General features: G+C 40.0%; 2 protein-coding genes across 2 annotated transcripts; one reads left to right on the forward strand and one right to left on the reverse strand.

Annotated features, from left to right (window-relative positions):
• Positions 1-154: 154 nt before the first annotated feature.
• On the reverse strand, positions 155-11,685 carry LOC140943449 (uncharacterized). Its single transcript, XM_073392537.1, has 3 exons — positions 11,637-11,685; positions 8,138-9,037; positions 155-5,296 (listed from the first exon to the last, which is right to left on the reverse strand). Exons 2-3 carry the CDS (start codon positions 9,033-9,035, stop codon positions 1,893-1,895), a joined length of 4,302 nt encoding a protein of 1,433 aa, XP_073248638.1. The 5' UTR covers positions 9,036-9,037; positions 11,637-11,685; the 3' UTR covers positions 155-1,892.
• A 321-nt stretch (positions 11,686-12,006) lies between these two features.
• Positions 12,007-19,586, forward strand: LOC140943408 (26S proteasome regulatory subunit 4). Its single transcript, XM_073392487.1, has 13 exons — positions 12,007-12,063; positions 12,541-12,594; positions 13,326-13,422; positions 14,535-14,659; positions 14,938-15,123; positions 15,699-15,827; positions 16,394-16,490; positions 16,870-16,958; positions 17,277-17,377; positions 17,530-17,626; positions 18,081-18,135; positions 18,556-18,710; positions 19,395-19,586. Exons 1-13 carry the CDS (start codon positions 12,007-12,009, stop codon positions 19,527-19,529), a joined length of 1,377 nt encoding a protein of 458 aa, XP_073248588.1. The 3' UTR covers positions 19,530-19,586.
• Positions 19,587-21,132: the final 1,546 nt, after the last annotated feature.

Genomic DNA, 21,132 nt, shown 5'->3' on the forward strand with positions numbered 1-21,132 from the left:
AAGTATCTTTCCGTTTTTAAAACTTCATGGCGACTATTGTACCTTTCTCAATTTGTCAAGTGTAGCCGAATTTTCTGGAATCAAAATATTGTCCCGGACCACACCTTCGTTCGAAAGTGGAATTGAAATTTCTTTGTTGTGCATCCACGTTCTCTATAAAATGTCGCATTACCTGATAAGGAAATTTTACGTACACGTTTTGCAGAGGTTTCTCGCGGGCTAAGAGGACGATAAAGAAATGGACCAATGCACGTGTAGAGTTGTTGTTTTGCTGATTAAATCCATTGTATTTATAACGTTTTCATTGTCGTCGCCGTTGTTCAAGTTCCCTCCCTTTAAGGCGGCAGTTTAAATTCAGCTTTTGTTTGACGTTTTACAGCGTGACTCGTGATGAATATCGTTTGTTTCATTTGTATAATAATGATAGTGCGGTTTCCTAACCAGGCTTCCAAAGTACTTTATTTTTGATCTATTGTTCTACTTAGTGTAGTATATAGGTAGCGTGCATTGCGTTTGCCATTTTAGACTATGCCACCGTATTGACGTTAATATTCTTACACTAGTGCATGACTACTACTGTTTAACTAGAAACTTGCGCATTGTCCATAACTTGAGCTTCGTTCATAGTTTGCATTCATGCATGTGATGCTTCTCCATGATTATATTTTCTATTGTTTCCTAATCTAAAGCAGTTGCCAAGAAAAAGCAATTCAGTTGTCATCGAGGTGCAGCAAGAACCCGCGAGTAATAGCTTACATTTTCTCAAGTTAACCTATTAAAACAGAATCTTAAAAAATGTCAATTAACACAAATTTAGGCTCTCAAACTGGTTGTTACTTTCTGAAGAAAAAAAAAACAGTGTAGCTAGTATAATTAAGTGGTATTCATTCTATTCCTTATATAAAATCTGCATATCAAAGGTAAAATTTGTCAGTGAGATTCCACTATACAAAAACCTGTTTAGCCTAAAATTTGAAAATGCTTCTTTTCTTGATTTTCTAAAATTAAGTACATGTATGTTATGTTCTGAGAAAGAACTTCAAAATTCATGTGATCAGTACTTCAGTTTCTCTTATTACAGTCACTTATATGAATACTTGGTAATCTAATAAAAGCTAAGTTCTTACTTGCGGTTTTTGTACTTTAAAAATATTCTTTGGAATAGTTGGAAAATAAAGTGGTTTTCAACGAAATGTAAAACAAAACTTAGGTAACGGCCTCGGCACAACATATTCAGCAGTCATGATCAATGAACAAAACTGAACTCAAAGCAAATGAATTTAGTTGATGCAAATAGTGATAGGCCATGATTGGTGGATCAGTTAGCGCGGCATTTTTTTAAAACAAATCTCGTAACTAGTGTAGGAAGCGTTTCCGCGCAAAGAACTTGCGCGGAAACGCTTGCTGTGTAGACTACCAGTGATAAAGCTTTGCTTTGCAAAGCAATGCAATACGGAAAATACTACGTTTAACTGAAAACTGCTCTAGACCCCTAAAAGTATTCCAAAGGTGTTGGCGTGATATCAGTGGTGGACGTGAAGCAAGGGAATCATGGTAATTTTGATTGTGGTATTATAGTTGTTTGCTGGTACTTCCAGTTACATTTTTTTAAATCATAGTAAAACGCATTGGCTCAGCATTGTGGAACATACTGATAGCAGGCATTTAATCATTATCAAGCGGAATTGTTATACCATAAAATGTAGCGACGAAGCAGATGGCAGTGAAATTGTAAAATAAAATGCATTTAAATTTGTCTCTGGTAATGTTATTATCTGTTTTAAATGCCAGTCTCAACCCCAAACCTAAAGACGACATCCACTCCCGAAATAGAGATGAGTCCGCTAAACCTGGTTAACGGGCATTAGGTGTGAGCTTGTGCTAGTGTCTTGTCAATTCAGCGCATTATCCACTTGTTCAAACGCCACCGTTACTATCTCTATGGCTAAAATTAGAAGGCAGCATTCAAAGAAGTTTGCGATTATATCTTCTTCAGACAATCTGGGTCTGATACTCAGTGCACATTCTGCATACTCCTTGGCTGTGGTAAAGTTACCTAACGCAAAATGGACTAACGCGAGGAACATGAAACTGATAACTGTTCCTGAATGTTCCTCCCCCAAAACTTTAAGTTTAATATCCAAGGCCCGTTCGTGACAATAAAGAGAAGAGTTGAAGTCGAATAATTGAAATTGTATCGAGCCAAGTAAATAGAAACTATCAGCTGTGTATACGTGCTCTTCTCCATACAGGTTTACGTCCAAGCTCAGCGCAGACAGAGCATCTTGAAGAGCTGCGTTTAAGTCACTAACTAAGATAAAATTAATAGCATTGACTTTAAGATGATGGATTGATGCAAATTGGACCAATTGTACCAACTGGAGGTAAGTGTATCTGAGTGTGTTCACGTGTTCGTTTCCAAACAGTCTGGCATCTATGTTATGCGCTATCTCATAATAATAACGAGCCACAGCATGGTTTTCCAGACTAAGGTGTATGTCTCCAAGTGAGCAGTAGCCACTAGCTGTGATGACATTTTCTGTGCCAAACAATCTGACTGAGATACACAGCGCACACTCTGCATACTCTAGAGCTGTGGTTAGATCCCCTAGTAGGCGTTGTGTATTCGCCAAGGACAATAAAATGCAAGGTGTCCGTGGGTCTTCTTCTCCAAACATTTTAATGCAAACTTCAAGGGCACGCTTGTTAGACTCAACCGCTGAGGAAAAATCGCCTAGCGCAAATTGTGTGCAGCTTAGTTCAATGTAGCCCTCCACTAAGCTTGCGTGTTCCTCTCCGAGATCTTTCCGCCGAATATCCAGGGCCTGCTGTCTGCACTGAAGAGCTGCAGAAAAGTCACCTAACTGGTAATGTGTGGCCCCAAGTGAACGATAAATATCAGCTGTACCTAAGTGATCGTTTCCTAACACTACCTGGCGAATATTTAATGCCTTTTGCAAGGAACGAAGAGCCGAAGTAAAGTCTCCCAGCAGATGTTGAGTGATGCCCAATGTATGGTAACTGTCAGCAGTGTTCGGGTGTTCAGCACCAAAACGTTCGATGGCTATGTCTGTTGCACGCTGGCGTGACTGAAGAGCTCCTGAACTAACCAGAATGCATTGCTTGTTCTTAACGTTATCTGGATCTTTGCAGTTTTTACCACTAGATGCCGAGTAGTATTCCTTGGCAGTCTCATGTTTGCTGTTTCCGCTTTCCTCTTGCTGTTTCTGTTCACGACTGGTTTGTGAGTGTGCCGGCAGATTTCCCTTCTCTTTACATTTGCTAAAGACATTTAGCAACGTAGCAACAACGACACGGTGAAAACTGAACAAGCCAGTTTCACCACAAGGGAGTGCTGCTTCAACGTCATCTCGTATCTTGAGAACGATGTCTTGTAATGATTTGTTGGTGCCTATAACAGGAAGATGCTGCGATGCTTGCAATACATGATAAATTATCTGTAATTCCAATGGCTTGTTGCGCAAAGTGTCAGCACATCTACTTGGTATCTTTCTACCTTTTGTTTCAGTTGCGGTTTCCATTTCTGATGAAGGAATAACAAGTAGCTGTATGTCTCCAATTGCCATGCTTTCCAAGAGCGCCTTCCCGTAAAATTGTCTTGAATGTGATCGGTTCTTCTCGACTTGCCAATAAAGAGCGAAAATTTGGAAAATGACAAGTCTGAGAATTCTATGCTCAGGGCTATTGCTCATTAGAGGAAGGGCTTCCTGCAAGCACTTAACTCCGCTTTCAATTTCTCTAGTGACAAGATGATACATGCCAAAGTAGCACAAATACTTTGCCTTTTCGTCACGTGTACATGGAGTAGCTGCCTGTCTAATCTCATCAACTTCACGTAGAAGTTTCAGACTCCTTCCTTTCACACCCCACATCAGCTGCCCAAAAGACTTGGAAACAAGTAATCTCCCGTAGTAGACAGTGTTGCCATAACGACTGGCTGCCTTTAAAGCTGAATCGTAAATCAAGTCAAATGGGCAAGTTGCACTAGAATGAGTCCAGAAAATCGAGTCTAAAAAGATCTCTGCATTATCCAACACATCAAATACTCGGTCAGCAGTTTCGGAATATGAGCATCCGTCGACTAAACTTTGAACAATGTTTTGTTTGTCTTCATAGAATGCAACAAATGCCGACATAGAATGTCCAGTGAGAAACTGCTCATTCAGTCTTTCAAAGAGAGACAGGTAATATGCGTGAAGTCGGCTTTTTGAATCATCGAAAATTTCCTTCATTTCATCATTACCTCTTTCTCTTGCAAATAACTGTAAAAGCTTGTGCATTTTGAATGAACGCCGTTCAAGACTTGAATCAAGAAGGGATTTCCTCTCTAAACTTTGCAATATATTCTTCGTGAGCCTTACTGTTTTCCCCAAAACTGATGCTGCAACTTCAGTATCAAAATTCTCGGGCAGAACACTGAAGGACACCAGGGCTTCTTTTTCTTGTTTACATAGTCTCTCGAAGGAGGAGTTAAAAAGAAACCGAAGTCGGTGATTGGTTGGATAACCAGGGCTGTCCAACATTTCGACGATGCTTTCTGTTGAAGACACTAAGAGCTCATTTAGAAACTGGCTTGGTTGAGCACTGTCCTCAGAAATGGAAGAACACAGCAACTTAATAGCTAAAGGTACGTGTCCGCAAATTTGGGTAATTCGTTTGCAGTCAGAGATGCTTGCGTCTGGAAGTAATTCGTGCACCAGGGATCTAGAGGATGCTTCCTCCAGTGGTCTTATTCTCACAGACTGGTGAAACTCTAGATGTAAATTCAGAAATCCAAAAGATTCCCTCGTGGTTATAGCGAATTTCACGTTTTGGTTTCGCCTAAGAATTTCTTCAAGAAATTCTACCACCTCTTCCCGGTTTACTTTCGGCAGACCACTTTCCAGCAAATCATCGGCATTATCTAAAATGAAAACGAGGTCATCTGATATCTCACTAAAAAGTTGACAAAGCTCATCATCACGTGATAAATGCTGGGATGAAAAAGTATTCTTCGAGGGTTGTCTGAAAAAGCTGAGAAGCTTTGAAGTCAAATCTGCTTTCGACCGAAGCCCTCGCAATGAAAGCCAGAAGACCGGCAAACCCCTAGATTGAACTTCATGGCCTACAGCAACAGCAACCGATGTTTTTCCGAATCCTGGTGACCCACATATGGACACGATTCGGGTGGATTCCGAAAACAAATGACCGATGATTTCATCACACTCCTTCTGGCGACCAGTAAAGTAAGGAACTCTTGGAGGAAGACAGGGACGTCGAAGCAATGGTATGCCATCTGTTACGAAAAAATCGAGTAAACATATAAGTACTAAGATAGACATATAAATTCAATCTGGCCTTTCAAAGTAATTTCGTATAAACTGTACAACAATAATTAAGTTAAATTAAAGAAAACACACATTATAACAGCCAGATTTGAAAATCACAGAATTCTGGAACTTCAACAATATTGCTCGAATGCAATTCATGTTTTTAATTGGTAGTAATCCCCAGAAATATTGCAATTTAAGATCATGTGGGACAACAGGCAATTCCCAGGGTGGAAAAGATGTTACAAGAGGGTAGGAGATGCAACTTGCTTGAAGAGACGAATCCACAGGTAACCCAGGCTCTGTGATAGTACCACAGTACGGTTCCAGTAAAATTACAGTGTTTGTATGGGGTAAAAATACCATCCTAAAATTTCTAGGAAACACTAAATAAAGATCAATGAAACTTACTCTGCAGTTAATTGTTGTTGTCCTTATTGCTCCAACGAAGTTTCGTGATAACTTGCAGTAATTTATTCAAATTCACTCTATATACAATAATAATATACAAGGTAGGAAACACGAGATGCCATTTTCGCCGACATGCTCTCATTCAACACAACTTTTTCCACGAAATTCGAACTCCACCGGAAAATAAACATGCCAGGATCGTAGAACTAGGATAGCAGCAGATATAGAAACCAATGAAGCTTTCCCAAATAGAGAGACGAATCCCACAGACTTTGACAAACTCGAAGGATATAATCCAAACAGACCGATAATATGCTCGCCGAAGCAGCAGGGCCAGATCAACGCGCGGCCAAGAAAATGAGGCCAGGGCACTGTACAAAAAATTCCATCCAGGGAGTCCTGAGGTGACCTTTCTGGGGACCGATACATCATTCGCCCAAAGCCACCCTACCCTGCTGAAAAAATACTTGATAGAAGCCAATTGTTCTTCCTGAATGTAAATGGCTAAAAAAAATAAAATAAAACCAGGATAGTCTGCCGAGATACAAGGCGCACCATTTCTTTTACGAAGGAACGCAAATAACAGTAATGAAACTATGAAATAATAACGCGAAATACTTACAAGGCGGGCTAAAAACGAGGTTGAACAAGAGGTAGATGATGACTGAGATACTGTTGCTGTGAACTCTCGACCGAAACGATCGTAAATAAACGGTGAAGCTTACAAAATAATCTCAAAAATTATACAGAAAATTCCAACAGAATATGAATTGCGATGACTGAGACGAATGTGGAAGGCATGTGCACCAGTAAACAATGCGGCCGTAACACGCCGACTTCATGTCAATACAACCGGACGTTCTATCAGTTAAACATGTGAACCATCATGACACGTCTCTTTGAATTTGGTCTTGTTGTACAAATGCCGCGGTAAGAGCCAAAATTCACTTATATGTTTTGCTCGTTTTAAGTTTTGTAAATCCTCCTTCGTTATTTCCTTTGCCCTTATAACCTTGCCCTACTGATGTTTGATAGGCTTTCTGAGGACCAGCGCCAGGCGCTGAATGTAGTTCGAGAGGGACATAATATCTTTATAACAGGCCAGGGTGGTACGGCTAGGAAGAACAATTGCCTTCTATCAAGTATTTTTTCAGCAGGGTGGGGTGGCTTTGGGCGAATGATGTATCGGTCCCCAGAAAGGTCACCTCAGGACTCCCGGGATGGTTTTTTTTTTGTACAGTGCCCTGGCCTCATTATCCTGGCCGCGCGTTGATCTGGCCCGACTGCTTCGGCGAGCATATTCTCGGTCTGTTTGTATTATATCCTTCGAGTTTGTCAAAGTCTGTGGGATTCGTCTCTCTATCTGGGAAAGCTTCATTGGTTTCTATATCTGCTGCTATCCTAGTTTTACGATCCTGGCATGTTTATTTTCCGGTGGAGTTCGAATTTCGTGGAAAAAGTTGTGTTGAATGAGAGCATGTCGGCGAAAATGGCATCTCGTGTTTCCTACCTTGTATATTATTATTGTATATAGAGTGAATTTGAACAAATTACTGCAAATTATCACGAAACTTCGTTGGAGCAATAAGGACAACAACAATTAACTGCAGAGTAAGTTTCATTGATCTTTATTTAGTGTTTCCTAGAAATTTTAGGATGGTATTTTTACCCCATACAAACACTGTAATTTTACTGGAACCGTACTGTGGTACTATCACAGAGCCTGGGTTATTTGTGACGAATCCAGAAAATTCAGGAAGAGAAGGTCGACGACGTTTGCTGCCAGTTAGAACTCGGTGAGCGATTTGTGTAATGAAATTAAGGCTGTGGAAGATAGATTTTTAGAGAATTCCTTAGAAATTGAACAATATTTCAGACATACGGAAGGGAGGGGTTGCGATCCCCTCATCCCTCTCTAAATCTGCCTATGACATTCTTGCCCTCTAAGCTCAAACTTATTAGACTTAATTATAGAGCGGCATAATCAAACAAAACCAAACTTGGACTAGCATTTATCTTTATTTGAAGAAAAAGTAACTGGCCTTCGAAATATTGACTTTTAAAAGGAAGAATCATCTTTTTTCCCTTGCACTAACATAAGCAAGAGGAAGGTAAAATCGTCATGTTGAGCGGTGCTGGTGCAACCATTACAATGAGTGATTAATTACATGGTATGAGAACTGAGACAATAGGCCCCTTCCGAGTTCCAAAAACCCACACCTTCAAAATGAGGCTAGGCACAACCTTTCCTGTGAAAATGAGTTTTATTTGCAAGAGAATGAAAAATAATTTTCATATCAAAGGCTGAGCACCTACCCTCGTTTTGAAACAGAGGCCCGGGGGAACTCGGAAATGGCCTATTGTACCAACGTTTCCTGAATCAGTGATATGTTTACCTGAATTTGTGTTGCTAGCATTACGTTCATCGTGTGCTGTTCTCAACTCACTGATCTTTTCTTCCAGCTTGTCCATGAATTCTTTATCCTTCTGCTTTATCTCGCTGATATCGGAGCTCACTTCCTCGAGAATCCTCTCTCGCTCATCGATTTTCTGCTCCAACAAAGCCACGTCGTCTTTGGTAGCTGTATCGCTTTCCACTTTCTCCTTTATGGCTGCTGAGAGTGACCTTAACTCCATGATGTCTGAATTTACACTCTCAAGAAACGCCATATATGCCCGAGTCTCCTCTTTAACGCCCTTCTCCAATTTTCGAACTTCGTTTGTTGGAAAGTCCGACTCGGTCAAATTTTCAACAGCATCAATAAGTGCTGTAGAGGCACCAAGCGCTTTGAAAGCGTCCTTGGCGTATTGCACGTACTGGTCAAACGTAGTTTTCTCCATCTCTGAGCTAGACGAATGACAAAGCCAGTTTCTTAAAAGTCGAAGCTGGTCAATCGAAAGTGCAAACGTTTCTGCCTGTTTGCCAGTGGGACTTACCACGGATGCATAAAAACTTCCATGTGGTACTCCATGAGGCTTTAAGTACAAGTCATTGAGTGTCTGGCCGTGAGAAGCAAAGGACCGCGCGTAAATTGTGGCCTGAAACAGTGCAGTGCAGTCCCATTCACCATATGGCCGGTGTGTTGGTACCTTGGATCCGCCTCCCTCTGTGGCGGCAAACATATTTCTGACAGCAGTGGAATCATCCCAGAGCTGGAAACTAGGGCAATGTCCGTAGGTGTTGTCCCACATGGTTTTGAAGGTCTGACGCAAGACTTTAGGGAATTCGTTCAGAACAATAGAAGTGAACTTGAAAAAGTTTAATTCCTCATCTCGATATGGTTGCAATGCCATAACTAAGAGAAAAATTAGAATTAACATCGAAAAGATATCAGCTGTTTTGGTAATTTTTACAGTAACTGGAATTGAAAGCGAGGTCTTGAACTGGAATTTTTTCGTTGATTAAAGTGCATGGGATTGGAATAATAGTAATTAGCATCGCTGAACGTTTGAAGTCGTTCGTTTCGTTCACAGCGTCATGACCACCCGTTGAGTTACCATGTTACTTTGTGAGCGTTCTTTGCACTGCGCACCGCGAGAGATTTTTAGCCTTCCAGCATTCGACAACAACAAAGTAAATTTTTTGCATGACCTAAAGGGTTAGACGGCTGAAAAAGGTATACCTTAAACTGCCGCTTATAAGCCCTGGGCTTATACAAGTTCGTAAGGGGTTTTGGGTGGGCTTATAAACGGGGGGGGGGGGGGGGCTTATATCCGGATGGGCTTATAAGCGGACGAAAAAAAAAAAACGTTTCGAAATGAGCAACAGCACTGTTGATCGACGTATGATTTAAATTTATTACTCTTACAATTGAAGCCTTAAAAAGGCAGCAATAAATCGAATTCAGTTAAATTTCAAAACAAAATCAAAACTGTAACTGGGGCTTATATCCGGATGGGCTTATAATAGGATGTATTTTTTTGTTTGCATGTAGGTGGGCCTATAACCAAGGGGGGGGGGGGGGGGGGCTTATAAGCGGATGGGCTTATAAGCGGCAGTTTACGGTACCACATAGTATCGGGGGTTGAGGAGGGGGGGGGGGGGGCTGGGAGTTTAATACCCACGAAGGGGCGGATCCAGGATTTTTTTTAGGAAGGGGTGCACTCGTCTCTTACTCTGCTTCAACACCAAAAAAACCACATAGTTTTTTTTGCAGAATACCAGCTGTATTAGAAAACCGCAGGTCATCTCAGGGGGAGGGGGTGCACACCCCCTGCACCCTCCTCCTAGATCCGCCCCTGCCACGGAAAGTTTGGAAATCTAAATCTGTCAGTTCTTAAAAATAAATAATTATTAAAAAAATCATGACTGATCAGACCGATGATGGATGAATGATTCAGCCGAGACACTTTGTTAAAATTTATCACGCTACAGTCTAAAACACCGTCCGCAGGGACAACACAAAACCTGACTCTCATGAAAAAGCATATTTGTTTTTACCCGGATTCGTGTGGACCGGTTCTTAGACCACTCTGGCGAGCGGTTTAAAATGATGCGGTTTAGGTGAGTGGATTCACTTGTTTCGAGTGGACAGCTAAAGAAGGTCGATTCGTGCAAAAAATATGCGGTTTCAAAAATATCCGTGTTCTTGTAGATGGGGCCAAATCCCCATTTGAATTATTAACTGGGCTGCTGAGGGCAGGCCCAGTTTATAAAATACCTTCCATTTTCTCCCCGGGGGGTATTTCCAGGAAGTCGTAGTGGGGGTGTGCCGTCTGGCTCTCCAAATCTTGACACTATTTCCGAGCAATACCTATAAGGTTAATGCAAGGGAGTATCACCTCCCCCCCCCCCTCTTGGGGATTTTCTACGTCGAAAAATGAACACTATCAATTATTAACTTTGTAACGATAAAGCACGTTAAGCGAAGGCTGCCATTAAATGATGTGTTTCAAGCTTGCGTAGTGCGCTTTTCCATCGTCTCGTTTACAACCAGAATTGAGAAATCATGACTGCTTGATAACAGTATAGCTGACCCTGTCGCGTTTTATGACTCTTTAGAACAACAATAATTTTTCTCAATTTCCGTTTAGGTCAAATAATTAGTCACGTTATACTGTCACGCAATATTTTGGGTGGCAGAGTTTGCGGAAGGGTTGTGTTAAAATAATGCTAATCGTTTCCTGCTTAGAATGGCTAACTTGCTTAGTTTTAATCATGATGGTGGAATTTAAAAGTTACTATACAGCCCCAACTTAAAACTGGTACTCATTTTTCTTGTTACGAAAGGGTACAATGTTTCACTCTCACATGAGATTCTATGTTAAGCATTGGTCGGCGACAAGGTTTTATGGTAGCCTGAGTGGGTACAGCCGACCCCTCCCCTCAGAAAAAATCGCCTTTAATTCGGCGATTCTTGTTTATTCCGTATTTGAAATGAAACCTTTTTGCATCTGAGGCATTACAGGTTGGGCTCTTTTTATATATTTACATGTCGTTAGCCAAACAAACTTAAGTCGTTAAATATAAAAGACGTTATTGGACATAACTATCAGTAGAGGAACTTCCTTTCCCAGGCTTTGCTGGTCCCCACAAAGTATCTTTTTGCAAATTTAAAAATATTTCGGAACCAGAGCTCCGCTAATAAAGTCATCATCGTATTTTTATACAAATACTTTTCTGCCCGGGCTTTTCAGGACGCTTTTTCTTCCCGTCAACCTTGCCAATCAATTCCATTGAGCTTGGCTCAGAACTACATGCTACAACACATTCTCCGATCGAGAATAACCAGTTCAGAGAATAACCAGTTCAGCTCGCCCTGAAAATGTCCCCCCAGATCTGTTTGCCAAAGCACTAAACCTCAGAGTCTTCAGAGTCATTCGACGTCCTATAAAAAACCCTTGTCCGAACATAAACGCTTATAGCGAAGGCATCACGTCATAACAGTACAGTACCTGATTTCAAAGGGCTTGAAAATAGTGAGGTTGTCTGAAAACAAGTTAAAACATATCTGGTAAAGGCGGAAGCGTCGACTGCAGCTCAGAGACACGTGATCATGAGGCAAAAGGAGGAAATGACTTCAACCTCTTCCCCAGGGTCTTCTCGTTTTCCAATATGGCGGAATCTGGTAATAAGGGCTAAAAATGCCAAGTAAAATTGAATAAAAGGTTACAGAAAACAAAAGGCACCTCAGACTTAGATTTGGTAGCGGGGATGGGGGTTATTTATTAACATTCTATTCCATTCTATGTTCACCTACCCGACTTCCTTCTTGTTACGCTGGTCAAAGAATCGCGGCTCTGGTGACTCAGCGCAATCTTGCGCATGACTTTGAGTGTTGTAGAAGCCTGCGGTATTTATATACCAGGACTGGACAAAATGGTGAGTGAATGTCGCGTTTTTGTGATAAACTTTCCTTAAGCCTTCTCTTTTCTTCTTGTCCTTAAAGCATAACGGTCACCTTTGTAGGTGATCTTCATCGTGAGTTTCGGATGAGGCTAGTTTACGATGTGCGATGTCCATAAAAAAAAACAAAAACGAATTCGACTCGCAGCAGACTTTGTGTTCCGTCAAACTGGACGAGCAGTCCTAGCAATCTTTGTCTTTGTTTGTGACGTGAATACTTTTTCGTTTTGATGCTACACACTTTATTTTAGTCTCATTTTAAAATTGATCGTGACCAAATCAACGTTTTTTTCATTTCCCTTCTTTGCTGAAGGCAATATTTAGGCATGGTGAAGTGAACTAACTATTAGCACTGTCAGAACAAAGCTAGGCCGATCAGATTGTTTCATTCTAGTATTAGATTAAGTTTTGAACATCAAAGAGCAGTCTTTTAAAACTTTGAATTCATGACAGGGTCAGAATCAATCTGGAAGTGGAGGACCTGGAGGAGATAAAAAGGGAGACAAGGTAAAAAATTGCCAGTCAGACAATTCTGTTAAGAACATCTATAGGTTGCACCAGAAGCATATATATGCCTTAGCTGCCGCCACCTGTTTAGCTCAGTTGGGAGAGCGCCGGTCTGCTGAGCGGGAAGTCGCAGGTTCAAACCCCGGCCAGACCAACACTCAGGGTCTTTAAATAACTGAGGAGAAAGTGCTGCCTTTGTATTGACATCTGCAAACAGTTAGACTTTCTAGTCTTCTCGGATAAGGACAATAAACCGTAGGTCCTATCTCACAACACTTTTACTTGTCTGGTTCTTGTGGGACATAAAAGAACCCACACCACTCCAACCTTTCCCGGGCCAAGTGGGTTACCTGTAAGGAGAGATGTTAATGTAGGGATAACTCCATGATCCTCCTTCAGGTGTCGTAATGACTACCTGTAAACGGACGTGTATGTATATATGTATTTATATGTTATTCAAGTGAGGGACAAAGAAAACTGTGGACAGGTTTAGCTCTTGGCAATTCAAACGTCACCTGGTGTAAAGTTCCAAGTCTTTTGGTAATTAAAGGACTAACTTAATAATGTACTAAGTCACATTTATTTTTCATACATGTACCCATATTTATCAGCAAGAGATTCCTGTTATTGTACCTAATAATAAACATGACAATGAAATAATTGATAATACTGTCTTCTGTAAGATGAGATTTATATGACTGTGTTAAGGTTTAAAATCTATCATTGTTTAGGACAAGAAAAAAAAGTATGAACCCCCAATCCCAACCAGAGTAGGAAAGAAGCAGAAAAAAGCTAAAGGTCCTGATGCTGCTAACAAGTTACCTCAAGGTGAGGAAAGAAGAACTGTTTACTGTCTCTTAACTCCTAGCTAATCATTACTCATAGATCAATATTATCATTATTGAGACTGTGTTTTGTAGATCTTCCTTTTGAGTCTAAAACTAAATGAAATCCTATTCAAACCCTGGGGGGGTACTCCCATACATTACCTATACAGGTATGTGCCGCCCAACGGGGTCGTGATTTTGAAGCTCCCGATTTAGAACGGGGTATCCATTTCAGAGGTGTTTTCTAGAACGGTGTATAAAAAATTGTGGATCATGGCTTTATCTTCTGCTTAAAATTGTTGCTGATTATGAAGAAGCATTTATTTGATGTATAAGTCGAACAAATAAAGAAATATTTAAAAAAAAAAAACAGGGCTATTTCAATTTACAAACTTTCTAGAACGGAGTATAAAAAATTGGCCCATTTCTAGAACGGGGTATCAGTTTTAAGGCAAATTCTAGAACAGGGTATAAAAAATGGGCCCATTTCTAGAACAGGGTATCAATTTTAGGGGAATTTTTTTTTAGAACGGGGTGCCAATTTGGAGTCCCGGGCGGCACATACCCACCCAAAAAATACCCAAGTGCCCCCCCCCCCCCCCCCGGGATTCAAACCTGATCAATACAGGCACTGAAGGGACCTTAGAAAGTGTCTGTTTTAATAACAGGGTGTCCTTATTAAACATTTCATATTATTTAAGTGAAAAAACTCCAAAATACTCAAGAAATAAAAGAGGGCACTAGTATCGTCAAATTAAACATTTTGTAGTCTTCACAAAGCCATCATTCTGTGGTTTAAATGCATGAAAACACTCAAAAATCACTCATTTAGCTGCATAACTTGTTTGATACCAAAAATTGACATCCACAAATATTCAGTTGATAATGAAGTGTCTGCATTAGCAAGGTTGTCTTTCTGTGTGAATCTGTTGATTGGGCATGAAATAAGTGTCCGTTGTCCATATTAATGGGTGTCTGCATAGTGTGTTGAATCATTTTAAGAAAACTACCCAATAAGACAAACTAGTGGCCATCTTGGAGAGGATACTGTTGTAGCGAGATTGCCAGTAAAAAAGGTTTGATTTTATTAACCAGTCTTTCGTATCTGTTTAGTAACACCACACAGGAATTGTAGATTAAAGCTGCTAAAGTTGGAAAGAATAAAAGATTATCTTTTGCTGGAAGAAGAATTTATCCAAAATCAAGAAAGACTCAAACCCCAGGAGGAGAAAAATGAGGTATGAGTTAAGCCTTTTGCTTAGACAGCTGTAGCAAGTGTTTTTCAGCAATCATGGTAAAAACGTGTAGGAAAGCTAAGAGATGCTATATGGTAGCTTAAAGTTTTAAGCTTCTAAGAGACAGTGGCTGTATGTTATTGTATCTGAAGGGTTTTGGAGCAAGTTTGTGTATGTATGTGTGAACTCATTCCCACAGTCTAAAAGCTGGATTGCATGTAAGTTAGGGTGTATGCTGCAAAAAATCTTAATGTAAGTTTGCTGTATGCATTTGATTGCAGGAGGAGAGGTCAAAGGTTGATGACTTGAGAGGCACCCCAATGTCAGTGGGAACTTTAGAGGAGATAATTGATGATAATCATGCCATTGTGTCTACCTCTGTTGGCTCGGAACATTATGTCAGCATCTTATCATTTGTTGACAAAGATATGCTTGAGCCTGGCTGCACTGTACTGCTTAATCACAAGGTTTGTTGACAAGCAATCAGTTTTTGTTTTCTTTTAGATGGAAATAACCTTTGAATGCCATTTGAGATTGTTATAAGAGAACAACCACACCATAAATGTAGCTACTGTTGCTGCAGCCAGATCTAATTTGCTAAGATTGACACTGTTGTGTGTCACTGGCACTGCCTGTCTTACAAGAGGTGTCCACTCTATGGACAGTCATGGTTACCTTAAAACGGGTAATACTGAGACAATACACTACTGTAGAAGATAAGGTTAGTAGGGCTCACAGGTTGGCCACAATAATAACATGATGTTACAATAGCATGATATTCAGCTCACTTTTATGGGGTCATGTTTAAGTTTAGCTATGGTAAGTCAAATTACTACTTTCCCAATTTCTGTTTTGTATCCTTTGCTTTCAGGTACATTTTTTCATGAAAAAATACTTCTTATCAGTTTTGGTGCATAACGTCATAAGGAGAGTAATAATACAGTTTAATGGCTTGGACTTATTCTCCCTTTAGTCCAGAGATGGAGGTGTCTTTAAAGCTAACTCTATGTTAAAAATTAATAAAGTTGTTCTGTGTTGTCAGGTGCATGCAGTAGTTGGTGTCCTGTCTGATGACACAGATCCCATGGTGACTGTTATGAAACTTGAAAAGGCTCCTCAGGAATCATATGCTGACATTGGGGGACTGGACCAACAGATACAAGAAATCAAGGTATACCTTAATTGCCACAGAGCAGCCTTGCGAACACAGCGGTAGCCTAATAAAGCCATGTGTGAAAGTTCTGAGGCAGAATGAATCTCGAATAGATGTAACATGTAGTAATGTAAGGTTACATTTATGACGTAATGCAGAACAGATAATGCATTGTTTTCAAGCAAACTTGTGATACAGAACAGAGAATCCCATGCTCTTCCCGTATCCTAACTGTCTTCAACCGATCGTCGGGTGGATTCATTTGCATCATACGCGTATAGGTAAAATCTTTTCTCATTGGCACTTAGTTATATGACTGTTTCTTAAAAATCATGTATTTCCACAGTAGGGGAGATAATTAACCAGTTGATGTAATTTTACATTTACAAAAGCGGAAAACTGACCCAAGTACTGACTTAAGTGTCCACCTTGGCTCTAAATACAAATTGCTCCAAATTGCCCTGGTTGTCATCATCAAAAATATTAGCTCTGTTGAACTGAAACAAAAGAAGGAGTACATCCTTGAGTACATGCAAATGAGGCAATGGGTTCAATTATAATCCCATTACTCTGTTGCTTCTTAGGAATCTGTTGAACTTCCTCTAACACACCCAGAATTGTACGAAGAGATGGGAATAAAGCCTCCCAAAGGGGTGATTCTGTACGGTCCACCCGGTACAGGTGAGTGACCCAGTCACACCTCCATTCTAACTGTATAATTTTAGTGTTAGTGAGATGAGTAAGAATCATTTGAATGACATGGTGCAGCAAAGATGTGATCAGCAAAACAACAAGTCAAGTGCACAACTTTCATTGAGACTAAAGGGACAAAACACTTGGTAGGTGATGGACAGAGGAAAAGAAACCCACCTAGAACTCCACAGCCACACATGTGTAAAAACAACAGTGTGCAAATATATTGAGGTCTAATTAACCAAAAAACTGCACTTAAAGTCTTGAACAAAAAACCTAACTTGTGAACAAAAGAAAGGAACAAAAATTCTCAGTGACCACACCTGTGTAGATGCTTTTTAATGGATGTTCTGTGACTTTTTGGTAGGAAAAACTCTGTTAGCGAAAGCAGTTGCAAACCAAACAGCTGCAACATTTCTTCGTGTTGTTGGATCAGAATTGATACAAAAATATTTGGTAAGAAAAATAATTATTTTGTTTATGGCTGCTCAATGTATTGATGACTTTGTGTAGCTTATGTTCTGTTCCAGGCAACGAGGTTACACTATGTCAGCTGATGAAGAGAGACATTTCAAAGCAATGATTCTTCATTAAAAAAACTATCCTGGCCAAGCCTCATCCCACAGATTTGAAGCCCCAAATAAATCACTCACTATGTCTGACATAGGCTATGTGAATTGCCTTGAATGTACTCGCAGTAGTAAGGTCTTGTCTGCAGAAGATCTTCACTATGAACAGTAGATCTAATGTGTGTCAATGTTTTCATGTGTTTAGGGAGATGGTCCAAAGTTGGTCAGGGAAATGTTTAGAGTAGCAGAAGAGCATGCACCATCGATAGTTTTCATTGATGAAATTGATGCCGTTGGAACAAAAAGGTAACATGAAAAGCGAAGAATAATCTTAAGTTGTTTTGTTTTGCTACGGGATGTTTTTTCTTCAAATCCTGTTAAAAGAAAATCCAGAGCTCTTAAAGCATCTTAACTTAAATGCTTTATGGCTAACCTTGATTAACCAATTTGTTTTTCAGGTATGAGTCCAATTCAGGAGGTGAGAGGGAAATTCAGCGCACCATGTTGGAACTTCTTAACCAGTTAGATGGGTTTGACTCCAAGGGTGATGTCAAGGTACTTGTTATCTTGCAGTGGCATTAACACAACTTGTCGCACTGCACAACTAAGTCTTAAGATGCCAGATGAGAGAATTAAAATGAAGCCACAAAGATCTTGAAAACCTAACTTTATTGGCTTTAGTAATAACTAGTTTTTGGGGTGAGGGTTTGATTTGAATATTAATATTTCTGTATTATTTTCTTAGTCAATCCTGTGAATTGTTCTGGAAAGCTTATATCTCCACGAAGGAACAACCTTAGATAGGACTTTCCTCTACTTAACATAATTGTAATTTTTTGGCGGTGTGCTTAATGGCCTGTAGTTTGACCACATTGTAAATGTTTGTATTGGTTCAAAAACACAATGTGAAACAGGGTGGTGTCGTGTGATTTAGATAGGCATCATTCAACTGAATGCAGTGCTGTAATTTTCGTTGAGTGTTGTAACTAACGTGCCATGTCCCTTGTAGGTTATCATGGCTACAAACAGAATTGAGACTCTAGACCCCGCACTCATTCGGCCAGGTACAGTGTCTTTACCTTTAAAAATAATTTATTTGTGTATATTTTAATTCAAATAATGTTTTTGGCACAGCTTAGAATAGTATCTGATGAAGAGAAAATATTACAATTTGAATCTGTGTGATGCATTTGTTATTCCAGAAGATATGCGTGGAACCCCAACTGCCATTCTCTAGCAGAGCCCTGCTAGTGGTCCCTGTCAAGTTACTCGAACACAAAATCATAGTTTTTCCCCAACGGTCCAAAAATAAAATTAAAGTAAAAGGTTGTGATAGTAGAGGAATAAATTGAAACATCCAAGTACATGAGTCATACAGTGAATTCCCAAAAAAAGGGGTGTTACATACTGAGGTGTTAGTTATAAAGGAGTTTGTAATACTGGTATTTGATCGCAGTTTACTTTTGCTTTTTACCATCCTTAAGGGCGCATTGACAGGAAGATTGAGTTCCCACTTCCTGATGAAAAAACAAAGCGACGCATATTCACAATTCACACCGGCCGGATGACACTGTCTGAAGATGTCAATCTTGAAGAGTACGTCATGGCTAAAGATGACCTATCAGGTGCAGACATAAAGGTAAGCCAACCAGATCATAAGAACCAGACCTTGTTTTAACAGTGCCTGAGTCACTAGTGGGATTTGTGGCTGCCTTGATCCCCCATTAGCCCCAAGTGCCATTTGGATGCTCTCTTTTTTTATTATTATGCCTGGCCAGGAGCCCATAACCCTACTTATGGGCTCCTGGCTTGGCTTTGCTATCTGGGGGTCCAAACCTTTGGCCTTTCACACTTTGCATTCCTGGCTCCTGCCCCTTTTTTTCTTGGCATTCTCCCCTACTTTGATTTTGAAATATTAAACATTGTTGCATAATTTCCCCCTATTTCTCCCATTTCCCACCCGTTTAGAACTCGCTCCTTCCACCCTTTTCACCACATTGTTCCACACTCTAGTTTCCCCGTTTACTAGGCTGTGTACAGACCCCCCCCTCTCCCCTCAGGAAAAATCGGATTCTCAGAGGAGGGGGGTTCTGTACATGGGCTACCCTTCTACCACCTCCCAATGTCTTTTGCTTAATGTGATGTTCCTCTGAATTTCTGGGTAAATGAAAAAGAACCTAGAAATTAATCAGGTTAGCGCTTGAAAACGAAATTGGATTTTTTTTCTTTCTCGTTGTTATTAAGGATTAAATAACATTGTTTTACTTGTCATTCTCTTAAATAGACATGGTGTAAGTAAACATTATTTTTTTTACCATTTTAGGCTATCTGTACTGAGGCAGGTCTGATGGCATTGCGTGAAAGAAGAATGAAAGTCACCAATGAAGATTTCCGAAAGTCCAAGGAAAACGTTTTGTACAGAAAAAATGAAGGCACGCCTGAAGGACTTTACCTTTGAGCTGTAGAACCTCGCTTTCAACTCTTGTGAAATAAAAATAAACTGGATTAAACTTTTGTATGTCTCACCCCGTTCAACGAATTTTCTCTCGTAAGGGTGCTGACTGTTTAAACGAGGAAACTTGACAATTCTTTTTTTGCAAGGAAAAACTTGTCACCTTCGTACCAAGAATACACTACAACGTCCTTGGGGTCACAACTGCCTCTGTTGACTGCCTGGACGAAAAAAGTTATTTTCTCGACAATTTTTTTTTTCAAGGTCGTTGTCGACTTTGGCTTGAGGTCATCTTCAATTTTTCTTAAGGGTAAATCTTCGTAAAATGGTCTGGGCGCCTGCAATGTTGGTTGAAAATTTGAAAATTCTTGTATTTTGTGTAGGTAAACATGAGTCAAGAAATAATGTTTAGTGATATTGTGGAGCAGTGACAAGGTAACTTAGATTCCGATTTTTATTCCAAGGTAAACAGTGTTGATTACCTTTTTGAATGGCGCTTTTCAGCAGGAACGATTAAATCGATTTCTATGATTAATGAATGAAAAATGGTGTCACTTGAAGAATGTGCTATTGATTTTCTTGTAGGTATAAAAACGTCTAAGATATCGGCATATATAAGAAACCTCATTTTGACAAAAAGTAAATAACTTCGAAATCCTACCACATACATTGCCCTAACTTCTGCAAGCAAGCCTCAGAGCGATCTACAATAGATTTGAACCTGTAGGTATGAAGCCAATAATGACCATACAACGCGCTGAACAAAATGTTGGTGACATTTAACCATAAAATGCTATGTTAACGTGAAAGTTGACGCACAAATTGTGGAAGAGAAGAGTGCTGACAGATTATCTCCTATCTGAAAGGGTTTTCTTACGTTAAGCTTTATTAAACGAAACCGAGTAATCAGAAACCTGAGGCGAATACAGTTGGCGCTAACAACTTCACGCTGGGTGTTATTTTCCCCCCTCTTATTAAAACAAATCCGAACATAGCAAGATATGACATCTACGGAAATTTCTTACCAATTTTAAGGATCGTAGGTTCCCGCTTCGACAAGATATATAGCCACCAATTCCAGTACTTCTACCATCCATTTTCCAGCTGAGATAAAACGCTTTGTGCTTGGTAAATTTATTCAAGCTCTTTTGAATGGCTATCACATTCGCACGGGCCGTTTACCACTTTCATATTTTTCTCCTCATTCTTCTCAAGTGGCAAACTTGCGTGCGACTGTGATAGCCATTCCAAAGAGCTTGAATGATTAACCAAGCACAACGGTTTTCATTGCAACTGAAAATGAGTGGTTAGAAGTCAACTGGAATTAGCGGCTTTATTTCTCGCCAGAACGGGGACCTGCGACGTTAAAACTCTTGAGAGTTTTCGTAGATGCTCTATTTTGCTTTGTTAAGATTTGTTTGGTGCGTTTCGATTTTTCGTAGGATTTCGAAGTTAACATTTTTTGGCAAAAATGAGGCTTGCAATGATGCCGATATCCCTATTGTTGTTATATGAGCGATAACATTTTCTTAAAGATCAACATTTTTCAGAGGGTCGGTTTAATCTTTCCTGCTGAAAAACTCGGTTACCAACACTATTAAATAGGTTC

The sequence above is a fragment of the Porites lutea genome, chromosome 7, assembly GCF_958299795.1.
Source record: "Porites lutea chromosome 7, jaPorLute2.1, whole genome shotgun sequence".
NCBI classification, from domain to species: Eukaryota; Metazoa; Cnidaria; class Anthozoa; order Scleractinia; family Poritidae; genus Porites; species Porites lutea.